Source organism: Micropterus dolomieu, linkage group LG12, assembly GCF_021292245.1.
Source record: "Micropterus dolomieu isolate WLL.071019.BEF.003 ecotype Adirondacks linkage group LG12, ASM2129224v1, whole genome shotgun sequence".
In the NCBI taxonomy this organism is placed as follows: Eukaryota; Metazoa; Chordata; class Actinopteri; order Centrarchiformes; family Centrarchidae; genus Micropterus; species Micropterus dolomieu.
The window spans coordinates 37,985,106-37,996,864 of record NC_060161.1 but is presented as its reverse complement, the minus strand read 5'-3'; the positions used below and the strand labels follow the sequence as shown (position 1 = coordinate 37,996,864).

Sequence of the window (11,759 nt, the reverse complement as noted above, 5' to 3'; positions counted from 1 at the left end):
CTGACCTTTTAGTCCCATACGCACCAGCACGTACCTTGAGATCCTCGGGCAGAGGTCTGTTGTCTGTTCCAGAGTCTCGACTGAAAACTAAAGGGGACAGAGCGTTTGCTGTCAGGGCCCCGAGGCTCTGGAACAGCCTGCCCGAGGAAATCAGGTCGGCTGAGTCAGTGAACTCTTTTAAGTCCCTTCTTAAAACATACTTTTATAGGAGAGCTTTTCCCGATCTTATTTGACTTTATTTTATCCCTTTTATTTTATTGTATTTTACTAATTTTATATTAAATTTTCATGCTCTTATCTTTTTTTGTATTATTCTTTACACTTGTTAAAGCACTTTGTAACTTGTTTTTGAAAAGTGCTCTACAAATAAGGATTATTATTATTATTATTACTTATTGAGTGACAGCTGGTGACCTGTAGCACCACACAACATGGCTCATGAATGAGAAGGGAAAGAGTGAACCCATATTGTTTTCTTTTGTCCTGCGCCTGACTGATGAGTTAGCTCTGAGCATCAGATGCATTCAATGTCTCTCTGAAATCTGACTGTTGGTTTGATCTAGTCAAAGTCTTGTCTTTGAGACACCAGCCCCCTGAGGAGCTGAAAGTAAAATAAATCTCAGTTTGATTCTTCAGGCCTCCAGAGGTGACAGGTCACACCTTGTCACTGAAGATAAAACACACACTCCAAATTACTGAGTTTAGATGTTGATTCTTTTATATTAGAGTCGATCCCAGAGCAGGAAAGGCAGGGATCAGAAATATCGATCGGCCCATCACTAGCTTCTTTTGAAATATGTTACTGGAAGGTGTCAGTATATTGTACCATCTCTAGACAGGTTAAACAGATCATAACAAACATTGGAGTATCCTAGAATGTGACCCAGATTTGAACCATTTAGCAGTGTCTACACCTCGTTTTGTTGTCACTTCCATGTATAAAGAACCCACTCAAACTAATCCCATCCCCCCCCCCCACACACACACAGAAAACAAGCGCACCCTGCTGTGACAGAAAACTTATTTATTAAAATCTCAAAACTTTATTCGTTCAGTCATTAACAAATAATTTAATGCAGTTTGTACAAAGCCAGAGCGCTGACTCCTCGTATCGACAGAAAACTGAAGGCAGCGTCGGGTGGAAACCTCGTAAGTCCCGTTCTTAAGGAACCGTTCCTCAAAAATCATCAAAACATTTTTAAATACAGAGAAATACTGAGAGGAACCTACGGGTTCACACCGCGACGATGGGGGAAAAAAAATATTCAACTACATGATGGAAAGACAAAGAAATGGATTTAAACAGCTAAAGCTGAAGAATAAAATACAGAGATATAAAAAGGCCTTTAATGTTTTCAAAGCGTCTCGTCTGATCCTCACTTTACTTCACATTAACTGTTTGGGGGAATCAAACTCTTAAAGGCCAAAAACATCTGACGGAGTGTAACAGCTGATGGTCGTTCACACGCACACAGTTGGAGTGCGTTCTGCTTGCATAGATTCAGGTAGTGTCGTGAGATAAGGCAGCACGGTGACTCTTATTTTGAAATGCACATCTGCTCGTCACTAAATGAAGGCTAAATAAAGTGACTCTTATTCTGAAAAGTCCTGCAACGGTGCGTTCAGGGTCTTGCGTCTGACCCCCGCTGAAGGTCGTGCAAAGCCGGGTCAGAGGGGAAGGCGCGTCAGGTGTGAAAGCAGGTGGGGCTGGATCGTCCAATCAGAAGTCAGAAAGACAAACTTAAAATTAAATAAGAAGTCTTGAAACGATGCATTCACGGTCATCACGTCTAATCCGCCGCCGTATCTGTGATGAGGTTGACTATGTTCACACACACACACACACACACACACACACACACACACACACACACACACAGAGCGTTGTGTCACTATCTTCATGGGGCCCCAAACCTGAACCCTGAAACTAAGTCCTGGCCCTCAAACAGCCCTCTAAACTTGTAGGGTCCAGCATTTTGGTCTCTACAAAGCTGCCTGACCCCACAAGTATAGCGGGCCCCTGGTTTTTGGACCCCATGAATACAGTAAAACAAGCACACACACACACACAGAGTAGACCAGTTGAAGTGGTTGGTTGGTCGACCGATCCGTGACCAGGAAGGCTCTTCAACACACTCACACAGTCCCCGTCAGTCTTAGGGGTCCACGAAGGACACCATGATGTATCTGGTTCCTTTGGTGGTGGGCAGACCCTCGTGGTAGTGCGTCAGGCGGCCCGGGTGCATGAAAGACCAGCCCTTCCTGGGAGACTCCACCTTACAGTCGTAACGCAGGAACCTGCAGCCTCCACCCTGACACAGAGAGAGAGAGAGAGAGACGCAGTGTGAGATCTGACACCTGCACGGGTTAAAATCCACAACCTCAGTGCAGTAAAGTCTGACCGCTCACTGTCAAAGCTATCACTGCCTTTCAACTGTTAAAACAAAACTGGTCTGTTGAGAGTTTGTGAGTCTGAACTCGACCAAAGATCGTCTCCCGTCAGCTGATCTCACATCTCCAGCTGAAGGTTCCAGTTATTTCAGCGAGTTAATCAACATTTAGGTAAATATACATGTATCAGATCAGAGTCAGCAGATCCGCATCATCAAAGCGACTCTGGGATCAGGCTTCGATCCCAGCAGGAACGCTCGGATTATGGCCGTTAAGAGTTAACAACCTGTCTGCCAACAGAAAGAGCCTCATGTCGTGTGAATAAAAAGTGCTCTGAGGTGTGTTTGTGTACCTCGTAGTCGACGTTCTTCCTGTTCAGGGCGATGTTGATGGTGAAGGTGGAGGAGTCGTGATGCGGCCGCAGATACGGCTGCTCGTCAGGACGGTAACGCACCACAAAGTTCATGATGGCCTGGGCCTGCGCACACACACACACACACACACACACACACACACACACAGAGTAACCTTAGAGCTGTAGGAACAAGGCCATTATGGTTTTGCATTTGTAGTTTGTTTTGACTTGATTTAAATTTCAGATTTGTTTTAATTTGTTTTTGATAGTTTGAGTTTCAGTATTAGTTTTAGTCTTTGTTGCTGCATGATGTCGAACATCTTTGGCTCGGGCTAAAACTCTCCAGCTGATTGGAAGATAGTGGAGGCACAGACGAGAAGTCCCCAGCTCGCTGAAGGTAGTACGACTGGAAACCAGTTAAATATTAAAATCTAAACCTTTATGGGTTAAAAAATAGGTGCTCTCATTAAAACTAAGTGAAGCAGAGAGAGACAGGCTGGTGAAGATCAATGAGCACATACATAAACGCACACTAGCTGACATGCAGTGAAATAAATAATGACCAGCAGCCACGTTAACCCAGCGCGAGGGGAGCTCAACACAGGGACATGAACACTAAGCCAGATTTAACTGAACAAAACCAGAGAAAGAAAACCACCAAGGCAGGTGGACAGATAACTCTGTAGCTGTGTTAGACAACATGTTCAGACCCCAGCAGCTACGCAGCTTGTTGGAAAAAGCGATCTCAGAAAGAAGCAGACAGTTTTGCAGCATTATACATGTGAAGGTTGTATTCAGGCTGTCAAACTGACTCAAACGGACGAGAAAAAAATGTTAGAAGCTAAAACCTGCCGTATCCCCAAACGACTGAGGCGAGAGACAATGATATTAAGGATCAACGCTGTTCCTGTAAAGCTGTGTGTGCCTCTATTCATTATTACTATCATTAAAAAACAGAACAGTCGGGATTTATTACGTTACATTCGTAGGAAGTTAACATCACATTAGGATCAATCCACAGCCGACATATTTCTGGATTTATTTTAGGTTTTGGAAAGAGAATAAATCGTACTTCTCCTTTCAGCCTCTCTGGGTTGAAACTAACTATTAAAAGATGCCCCAGGAACAGCGTTTGACCATATTTTAGAAAAATACAGCCAAAAAAAAGCTCGAAAACGACTCTTTTTGCATTGGAGTCAATTGAGCTCAGTTAGAGCGAGTCCTATACTGCGCTGTGATTGGCCAGCTGAGTATTCGGGGCGTGGCTTAGCGAAGGGTCAATTCTCTTTCAAATCTGATTCGTTCACATCGTGGCAGGACAGCCACTCGCCACGCAGCGTGCCAACTCTTCATGTAGAAAACAAAGGCCTGATCCACCTGCGGCTCAACAGACTAGTTTATTTTAGTTCGTCTTGCTAACTGACAGTTTCAGTTAGTTGTTGTTGTTTTGTCTTTGTTGACGACAATAAGCTTTGCCAGGACTGTGTTTCCGTGTAATCTCTGTACCTTCGGGTAATAGCCAGGATAGAGTTTTTCGGTGACGGGGACGATGTAGTCCTTGAGGAACTTGAGCCACTCCTTTTCAAAGTCGATCTGGTTCATGTGGATGTCCACAGTTGGGACGTTTTCATACCCTCCGGCCAGACGCTCGTCCTGCACACAAAACACACAGACTTTCGGTACTCGCTTTCCCCGTCTGCTGCACGCAGACACAGTCACCTGGGTGAACAGCTTACCTTGTGTGATCCTCCGGACCACTGACCGTTGTGCTCCATGGTCTCCACCAGCTGATCGCACATCTTCTCTGAGAAGGCTGGAAACCAGTAAACATCTGGACAGGGCTGAGACAGACACGCAGGGGTCAGGTCTGAACTACAGAGGACTGTGCAAACCTTTATTTGATGTGTTGAACTTTAAGATCTATAAAACAGGTTGATCTGAAACGGAGGGAGAGAGACAGGGAAGCAGTTTCCTGTTGAAATGTTGTTTAGGCTACCTGCTCCACGAAGGTCTTCTGGTCTTCAAAGATCTTGGTGTAGTTCTCATGGATATACTTCTCCTTCCAGTCCTGCAAACACAAACACATGTTCAAGCCTGTGCTTCGATTCGGTTCACCCTGCGTTCACGTTACTGTGTCTGCATGTTTGTCTGACCACGGGGTTGTCGAAGATCTGCCACATGTCCGGGTGCAGCCTGGACGTGTTGAAGTTGGCCGACGCCACCAGACGGCCAAACTCGTCGCGGTTTGACACAAACATGAAGACTCCCTGTGGACACGCAGAGATTAGCGTCAACGGAGGCTCGTTGTTTTTCAGAAAACATCCAGGAATTTGTGGGTTTGTCCTTTAAATATAGCGCCTGCGTGCACCAAGAGCAGTTTAAGGATGCACAAAGACGTGTGTACTGAAAAACTTTACCTGTGTTTGTTTCAAGCAGTCAATAATAAAACATTTAATTGTAATGTAATAATCCAGAATCAGCCTGTAATATCTCCATATGATACTGCAGACCCTGTAAACAGCAGATAATCGTGAGGTGAGCCGGCGTTCAGCGTGTGTTACCTGGTCTCTGATGCTCCTGCAGAACACCATGTCAGGGTCCATCTCCCGGTCCACGTACAGGCTCACCTGGGACAGTTTGGACCGCAGCACGCTGCCTTTGATCAGGTAGGCCTGAGTGATGTACGGGACATTCCACAGACCACTGCAACACGAACACGTGCACACAAAGACACACGTAAACATTTTCACCTCAGCTGTGTTGTGAGACACCCTGTGGTTGAAAGAGAAGCAGACTAAAAAGACTACTGCTGTGTTTGCGTGTGTGCGCGCTCACATCCTCTTTGCCTGGACGATCTCGATGTAGTCTTCAGACCTGGAGTAGTATCCTTCAGGACTCAGAGCGCCCCAGAAGTTACTCCACAGCTTCCCGTGTTTGGACAACATGGGCGCTATTACTGACCTGAGAGGGAAACAAACAACACAACGTGTCAGAAAACACTGACTTCCTCTCATCATTAGTACTACACATGTGTTCGGTCATATACAAGAAGGGTACTAGTGTGTTCCTGTGAGGCTGTAGGGTAATATAGAAGAGTAGGTATGTGTTGGAGTAGTAGGGTGCGCTTGTTAGGGTGTATATAAAACGCTACTAATGTGTACTTGTTAGGGTGTAGGGTATATAAAATAAGTACTAGTGTGTACTTGTTAGGGTGTAGGGTATATAAAATAAGTACTAGTGTGTACTTGTTAGGGTGTAGGGTATATAAAAGGGTACTAGTGTTTACTTGTTAGGGTATAGGGTATATAAAAGGGTACTAGTGTGTACTTGTTAGGGTATAGGGTATATAAAAGGGTACTAGTGTTTACTTGTTAGGGTGTAGGGTATATAAAATAAGTATTAGGGTGTAGGGTTATTTAAAAGAGTGGGTACTTGTTGTGAGGTAGGGTTATACAGAAGAGTGTATACTTGTTGGGGTGTAGAGCAGTAGCGTGTACTTTTCGGTTTATACATCAGATTCCATACTTGTTTTCCTCGATTAGTATCCTCAGCGTGTCGGGGTTCGTCAAGGCCACGTCAGAGTCAATGCTGAAGTAGTAATCACAGTCCGGATCCTTCTTACACGCCTCGCTGCTCACAAACACACACACACACACACACACAGTTAAGGTCCCGTACGTTGTCACAGACATCAACGTTCAACTTCTACATGTTCAGTGAGACAACATGAAGGTCTACTTTAGACTTATTATTTATTATTATCTATTTGAAAAAAGTTTGTAGGATCTTATTGAGTAAAAACAGAAAAGGGAACATGGAATCGGACATTTTGACATCTGGGACTTCTGGACCACATGTTGCCCTTTTCTCATCAGGCCAAAACATGCGTTTCATTTACTGTGGAGCTGTATATATGCTTTGGAAAGTCACGCCTCACTTGCGTCTTCAAGTGGTTTGGCTACGCAGATGGTCGTTTAGTCGAATGTGGGAAATAAACAATTAGGAAACTAGTTAAATGACAGAAAAGTAATTCTGATAACTGTTTTACTACTTTAATTAAATTTACTGAGTAAAGCTGTCGGCTGCTTTTCTGATTTCTAACCCAGTGAACAGAACAGCAAGAAAAAGCAGCTCATCTGCACATCTGAGAAGCTGAAACCATCAGGACTGTTTGTCGATCAGTTCTCTGTCGACCGACTACTCGTTCTGCAGAGTCCTGACAGCCTGATGCTGTCCAGGACCAACAGTCGCGTCTCTAACGTCTGTATGGGTTCTCCACTCACACTGCCATGTCTCTGGCCTTGTTCTCCTGCAGGTTCTCCTCTGGTCCGACCAGCCGGGCGTTGGGGAACAGCGCCCGGTGGCGCTCCCAGAACTTCTGAATGTGACGCTCGTGGTACACGACCTGGATCACAGGTAGAGTTCGACAGATCAGAACAGAACAGAGGGGAACAGATCTTTGTCCTGTGCGTGCGTTAGTGTCGTACGTTGTTGTGGATGAAGAGGCGGATCCTCGCCATCGGGTAGTTGAGCGTCGTCAGCCGGTCCAAGAACTCCTCCATGAAGGGGGTCGCGTGTTCGATGAACACGGCGACATACACCAGGGGCATCTCCTCATCCTGAACACACACGTATTTACATCAGCGTGGAGAAACTTTGATAAAACAAGAGATGTAACCGTGTTCACCAGGCGAGCGAGCGTACAGGCGTGTCGTTGAACAGCAGCAGGTCGTCATCGCAGATCCCACAGCCGTTCTCGAAGGTCCACGCTGTGGGCACGTAGTTCCCCAGGTAGTTCAGCTGCAGCTGCAGAGACAGACAAAGACACTTCTGACACCTGGTCCACCTCACTTACCCTCTGACGTGAGTCGACTCACTGTGATAAAAGATAAAAAGGTGATCCAGCAGGACCGTGTGCTCTCATAATAACGTGATAATAATAATAATGTGTATCTGTCAAACGCACCAAAATCTGGCTTTGTGCCCTCATCAAAACAATTTAACGATTTACATCAATATAAATTAAATAATATTTTAGGAGGTTAAAAAGTAACTTTCACTCATTTTAAATGAGCTACTTTTACTTTTTCTAGAGTAGATTTTTATACCAGTAACTTTACTTGTATTTAGTAAAAATTCGTCAATGTGACCGTACGTTTCCTTAAGTAGAATATTTTAGTACTATTTCCACCTCTGGTTATGAGGCTGACCTCCTGCAGGGTCTCTGCCTCCCCTTCAGCTCTGCAGCGCCCCCTGAGGAGACTCTGGTCTTTGTCCTGTCTGAATGGAGCGTCTGCAGTTTGTGAACAGGCCGAAGCACCGAGCTCTGCTAAAATACTCCAAAGATCAGATCTAACTCGTCTTCAGTGCGTTCATCGCTGTGACTGGTCGTTACCTTGGTGGGTCCGTTGCCATGGATAACGATGGGTAGTGTGTCGTAGGCGACGTTCCTCGCTCTGACCCTCGCCCTCTCAAACTTCAAGACGACTTCATCTGACGGACAGAGACGTTCAGATTTAACATTCACAGAGCGACCAGCGATGATGATGATGCTGCTGCTGTGCGTGTGTGCGTCTCACCGACAGCTCCGTTCAGGTTTTGGAAGATCCGGGATCGGTGGTCCAGAGTCATGTTGAACTTGGTCTAAAGAGACGAATCGTGTTTATCTCATGAATGAAATGAAAGCAGCTCACAAAGCTGACGGTGAGGATGAAGAGTTTTACCCGCTGCTTCTTGTCCAGGTAGATCTTGGTGTAGAAAAGCTGGTCGTCGTCGTTGTCTTTGTACTTCCACTGCTGGACGATCGAACTGAGATCAGAGGCGAAGCCGATGAAGCCTGAATACACACACATATAAAACAGTATTATTAGCACAGCTGCACCTTTTAGATTAATTAAAAGATTAAATAAGCGCCTGTGCAGGAAACACTTCTGCAAAGACCTCAGACTGCTGGAGCAGAGAGGAAGACGCTCAGCGAGTCCAGCAGGATAATTATGAGTCAATCCCAGCATGCACTGGGTGAGAGGCAGCCGTCACCTGGACAGCTGTCCCTGGTCTGCGTCCACAAACGCACCACCAGACTTTATGTTAGATAAAATCCTGTTTGCTTTGAGACGCCGCCGCCTTCTGCTCAGTCTTTGAATACTATTTAAAGTATTTATACTGCTTTGATACCACGGCAACAGAGAATATATCTGTGAAGCTGAACGCGGTCATGCAGGCCGAGTTTACTACGTGTAGGGCTGCACAAACAAACAATAATTATTGCGATAGAATTTATTTCAATAACAAATGTTCAATAAATGTTTGATTTTATTCACTTGAATCACAAGTGATTAAGATGTTTATTTTGTTGAGGAGGGAGGCCTGAAAAAAAGCTTTTACTTATTCTACTCGTTTTCCTTTTGTGGTGACATATTTCCACATTACAGAACAGGTTTTACTTTATGATATAGAATTGATTATTATATTAAATGCATGCAAGTAAACTTTCTACTGCCTTTTAGTTTGTGGTTTACCATTTCCAATGTGCGCTTCATGAGAGCCGCCATTGTTGTGTGACGTCATTCGGCTGCGTCTACATGAAGTCAGGAAGATGTTTTTGGTGTTCTGTTGCGCTTTTTCTAGTTGGAGGTCGGTAATTTCTGAGTCTTGAACGCAGATTAAAAGCATCAGCAAACATTGGCTCAGTAATTCAAAAAGCTGTTATGAACTTTCCCACCGTGATCCTCTAGGGTTCAGATCTGAGATGTCCGAGTGTCCTTGAACCCATCATTCGTCATTAGCGCCACAGAGACAGGAAGTTAAGTGGAACAAACACCGGAGGGAAAGAAGACAATCTAAACTCTGACTTGTTACTTCCCTCTCGGCTCTCGGACGGCGTCTCACCTCCTGAGTTGAGGTAGCGTTTCCCAGAATGCACCTCTGGGTATTTGGAGGCCAGTCTCTGGTCGGGCCAGCAGAACCCCTCGGCTGAGAAAACCACCCGGTGACCCAGACGAGAAAACTTGGACAGCAGCTCCTCCGGGCCCGACGTGAAGATCACGTCGTAACTACGGAGAGAGAGAGGATTCAAAATAACAATAACGATCAACTGAGATAATAATCAACGGTTGAATCAATAGAGAGCGTTATAGGAGTGTGTGGTTCCTTCTGGAACATGGACGTGACGAGCTGCAGAAAGTCTGTCATCAGTGTAATGACACCCTGCGGCAGGAAACCGGAGGCCCCGGGGCCGCCATGTTGGAGCTGAAGGTGTTCATTAGAAGCTAAAACAGGAGTTTTTTTATTTATTGCCCGTCACTGTGCAGCGTTTCTTATTCAAGTCTGTCTCCGGCAGCTCGGCTCAGCAGCTTTCTGTTCGCTCAAATGTACGACAGCTTTCAGAAAGACTTCTTTCCCGTTGTCATGGAAATGTTTAAATATATAGTTGTGGTAATATTCTGCACGATTACTTACTTACTGTATAGCTTCTCCAAAGGAAGGTTTCATCTAACGAGACAAGTTAGTTTAATCCACTAGATGGTGCTGTTGAGTTTCCTACTGGACTGAAAAATCAGATTTTATTTTTCAAGTACTGAAAACTTAAAATTCTCATGTGAGATTTATATAATTAAATATCGATACCGTCCCTTGTAGCCTTACAGCTAGTTAGTAACTTAGCTTGTGATACGGTAGTTTGCACGTCTCCTGTAGACGTTTAGCCCCTTTTCCAATGCACAGGACCAGCTCGACTCGCCTTCGTCTGGTTTTCCACTGTGGAAGAGTTGAACCTGTTTCTGCTTCCAGGTCCTTTTTTTCGTATCACCTCCGTCGAGGCTCCTAAGCGAGCTGAGGCGATACTAAAATGTGACGTGAAAACACAGCAGACTGGTCAGAGAGAATCGTCACTGTTCACTGCGTCGTCGTCGTGCGGCCAGCAACAGAAAGTTTTATATTTTACAGTTTTCATACTTTATTTCATCACTAAATCCACTTCTGAAAAGTTTTGAGGTGAGAAATCTGCTGTGTAGATTTTGAATATTGACAGTTTTACGAGAAGTGATGGCGAAACAAACATTTGCTTGAAAGTTTTCGAAGTTGAGGAGCTCAGTAAGTGGCGGCGGGGGAAGGTCACACAGGTCACACAGGTCACACAGACCGCTGCAGCAACAACGACAGAGGAAAACACAGCTGGAAGGTTTTCATACCGCTTATCTGTCTTTACATCCTGAGGAATGTGTCGCAGTGAATATTTAGACCAGCTACACTGAGGAGTGCCATCTGCAAGGGAAAACGGAGGACGGCCAAACTGAGTCGAGCAGGTACTGGTATCGGCCAGTGTTGAGCTCTCCCCTCACTTCAGGAAAAAATAACATATTTCTTAAATGAATGTTGAATTAACAATGTTGCACAGGACTAATACGGGTTATTCAAATAAATTTTATTTATATAGCGCCAAATCACAACAACAGTTATCTCACAGCGCTTTTCATAAAAGAGCAGGTCTAGACCAACAGTTCCCACCAAGAGCAGCACTAGGCGACAGAGGCAAGGAAAAACTTCCTTTAAGAGGCAGAAACCTCGAGCAGAACCATGGCTCAGGGTGGGCGGCCATCTGCCAGACTCCACAGCTCCAGAGCCAGAAAACCTGCAGGAAGTGACAGGAGGAGAGAGGAGAGGGACGAGAAAGCACAAGACTACCGGAAGAGGGAGAAGTCGAGTTAGTAACATGCAAAATTGGGATGAGGTTGCATACAGAGGGAGAGAAAGTAGAGGAGAGAGGAGCTCAGTGCATCATGGGAAATCCCCCGGCAGTCTAGGCCTATAGCAGCATAACTAAGGGATGGTTCAGGACTCACCTGAGCCAGCCCTAACTATAAGCTTTATCAAAGAGGAAAGTCTTAAGCCTACTCTTAAATGTGGAGATGGTGTCTGCCTCCTGAACCCAAACTGGAACCTGGTTCCACAGGAGAGGAGCTTGATAGCTGAACGCTCTGGCTCCTAGTCTACTTTTGGAGACTCTAGGAACCAC

At 45.2% G+C, this 11,759-nt stretch overlaps 1 protein-coding gene across 1 annotated transcript in view; it reads right to left on the bottom strand.

Moving 5' to 3' along the window:
* Positions 1-1,009: 1,009 nt before the first annotated feature.
* Positions 1,010-11,759, bottom strand: part of plod3 (procollagen-lysine, 2-oxoglutarate 5-dioxygenase 3) — a 17,209-nt gene continuing 6,459 nt past the window's right edge. Inside the window, exons 4-19 of the mRNA XM_046064442.1 lie at positions 9,635-9,798; positions 8,470-8,582; positions 8,326-8,389; positions 8,142-8,239; positions 7,451-7,552; positions 7,234-7,365; positions 7,030-7,151; positions 6,272-6,376; positions 5,582-5,707; positions 5,308-5,449; positions 4,900-5,013; positions 4,743-4,814; positions 4,483-4,587; positions 4,253-4,399; positions 2,744-2,869; positions 1,010-2,312 (exon numbers count right to left, since the gene is read on the bottom strand). Of these exons, the coding sequence (XP_045920398.1) occupies positions 2,157-2,312; positions 2,744-2,869; positions 4,253-4,399; positions 4,483-4,587; positions 4,743-4,814; positions 4,900-5,013; positions 5,308-5,449; positions 5,582-5,707; positions 6,272-6,376; positions 7,030-7,151; positions 7,234-7,365; positions 7,451-7,552; positions 8,142-8,239; positions 8,326-8,389; positions 8,470-8,582; positions 9,635-9,798 (1,888 nt within the window). The 3' untranslated portion in view covers positions 1,010-2,156. The remainder of the gene's footprint in view (positions 2,313-2,743; positions 2,870-4,252; positions 4,400-4,482; positions 4,588-4,742; positions 4,815-4,899; positions 5,014-5,307; positions 5,450-5,581; positions 5,708-6,271; positions 6,377-7,029; positions 7,152-7,233; positions 7,366-7,450; positions 7,553-8,141; positions 8,240-8,325; positions 8,390-8,469; positions 8,583-9,634; positions 9,799-11,759) is intronic.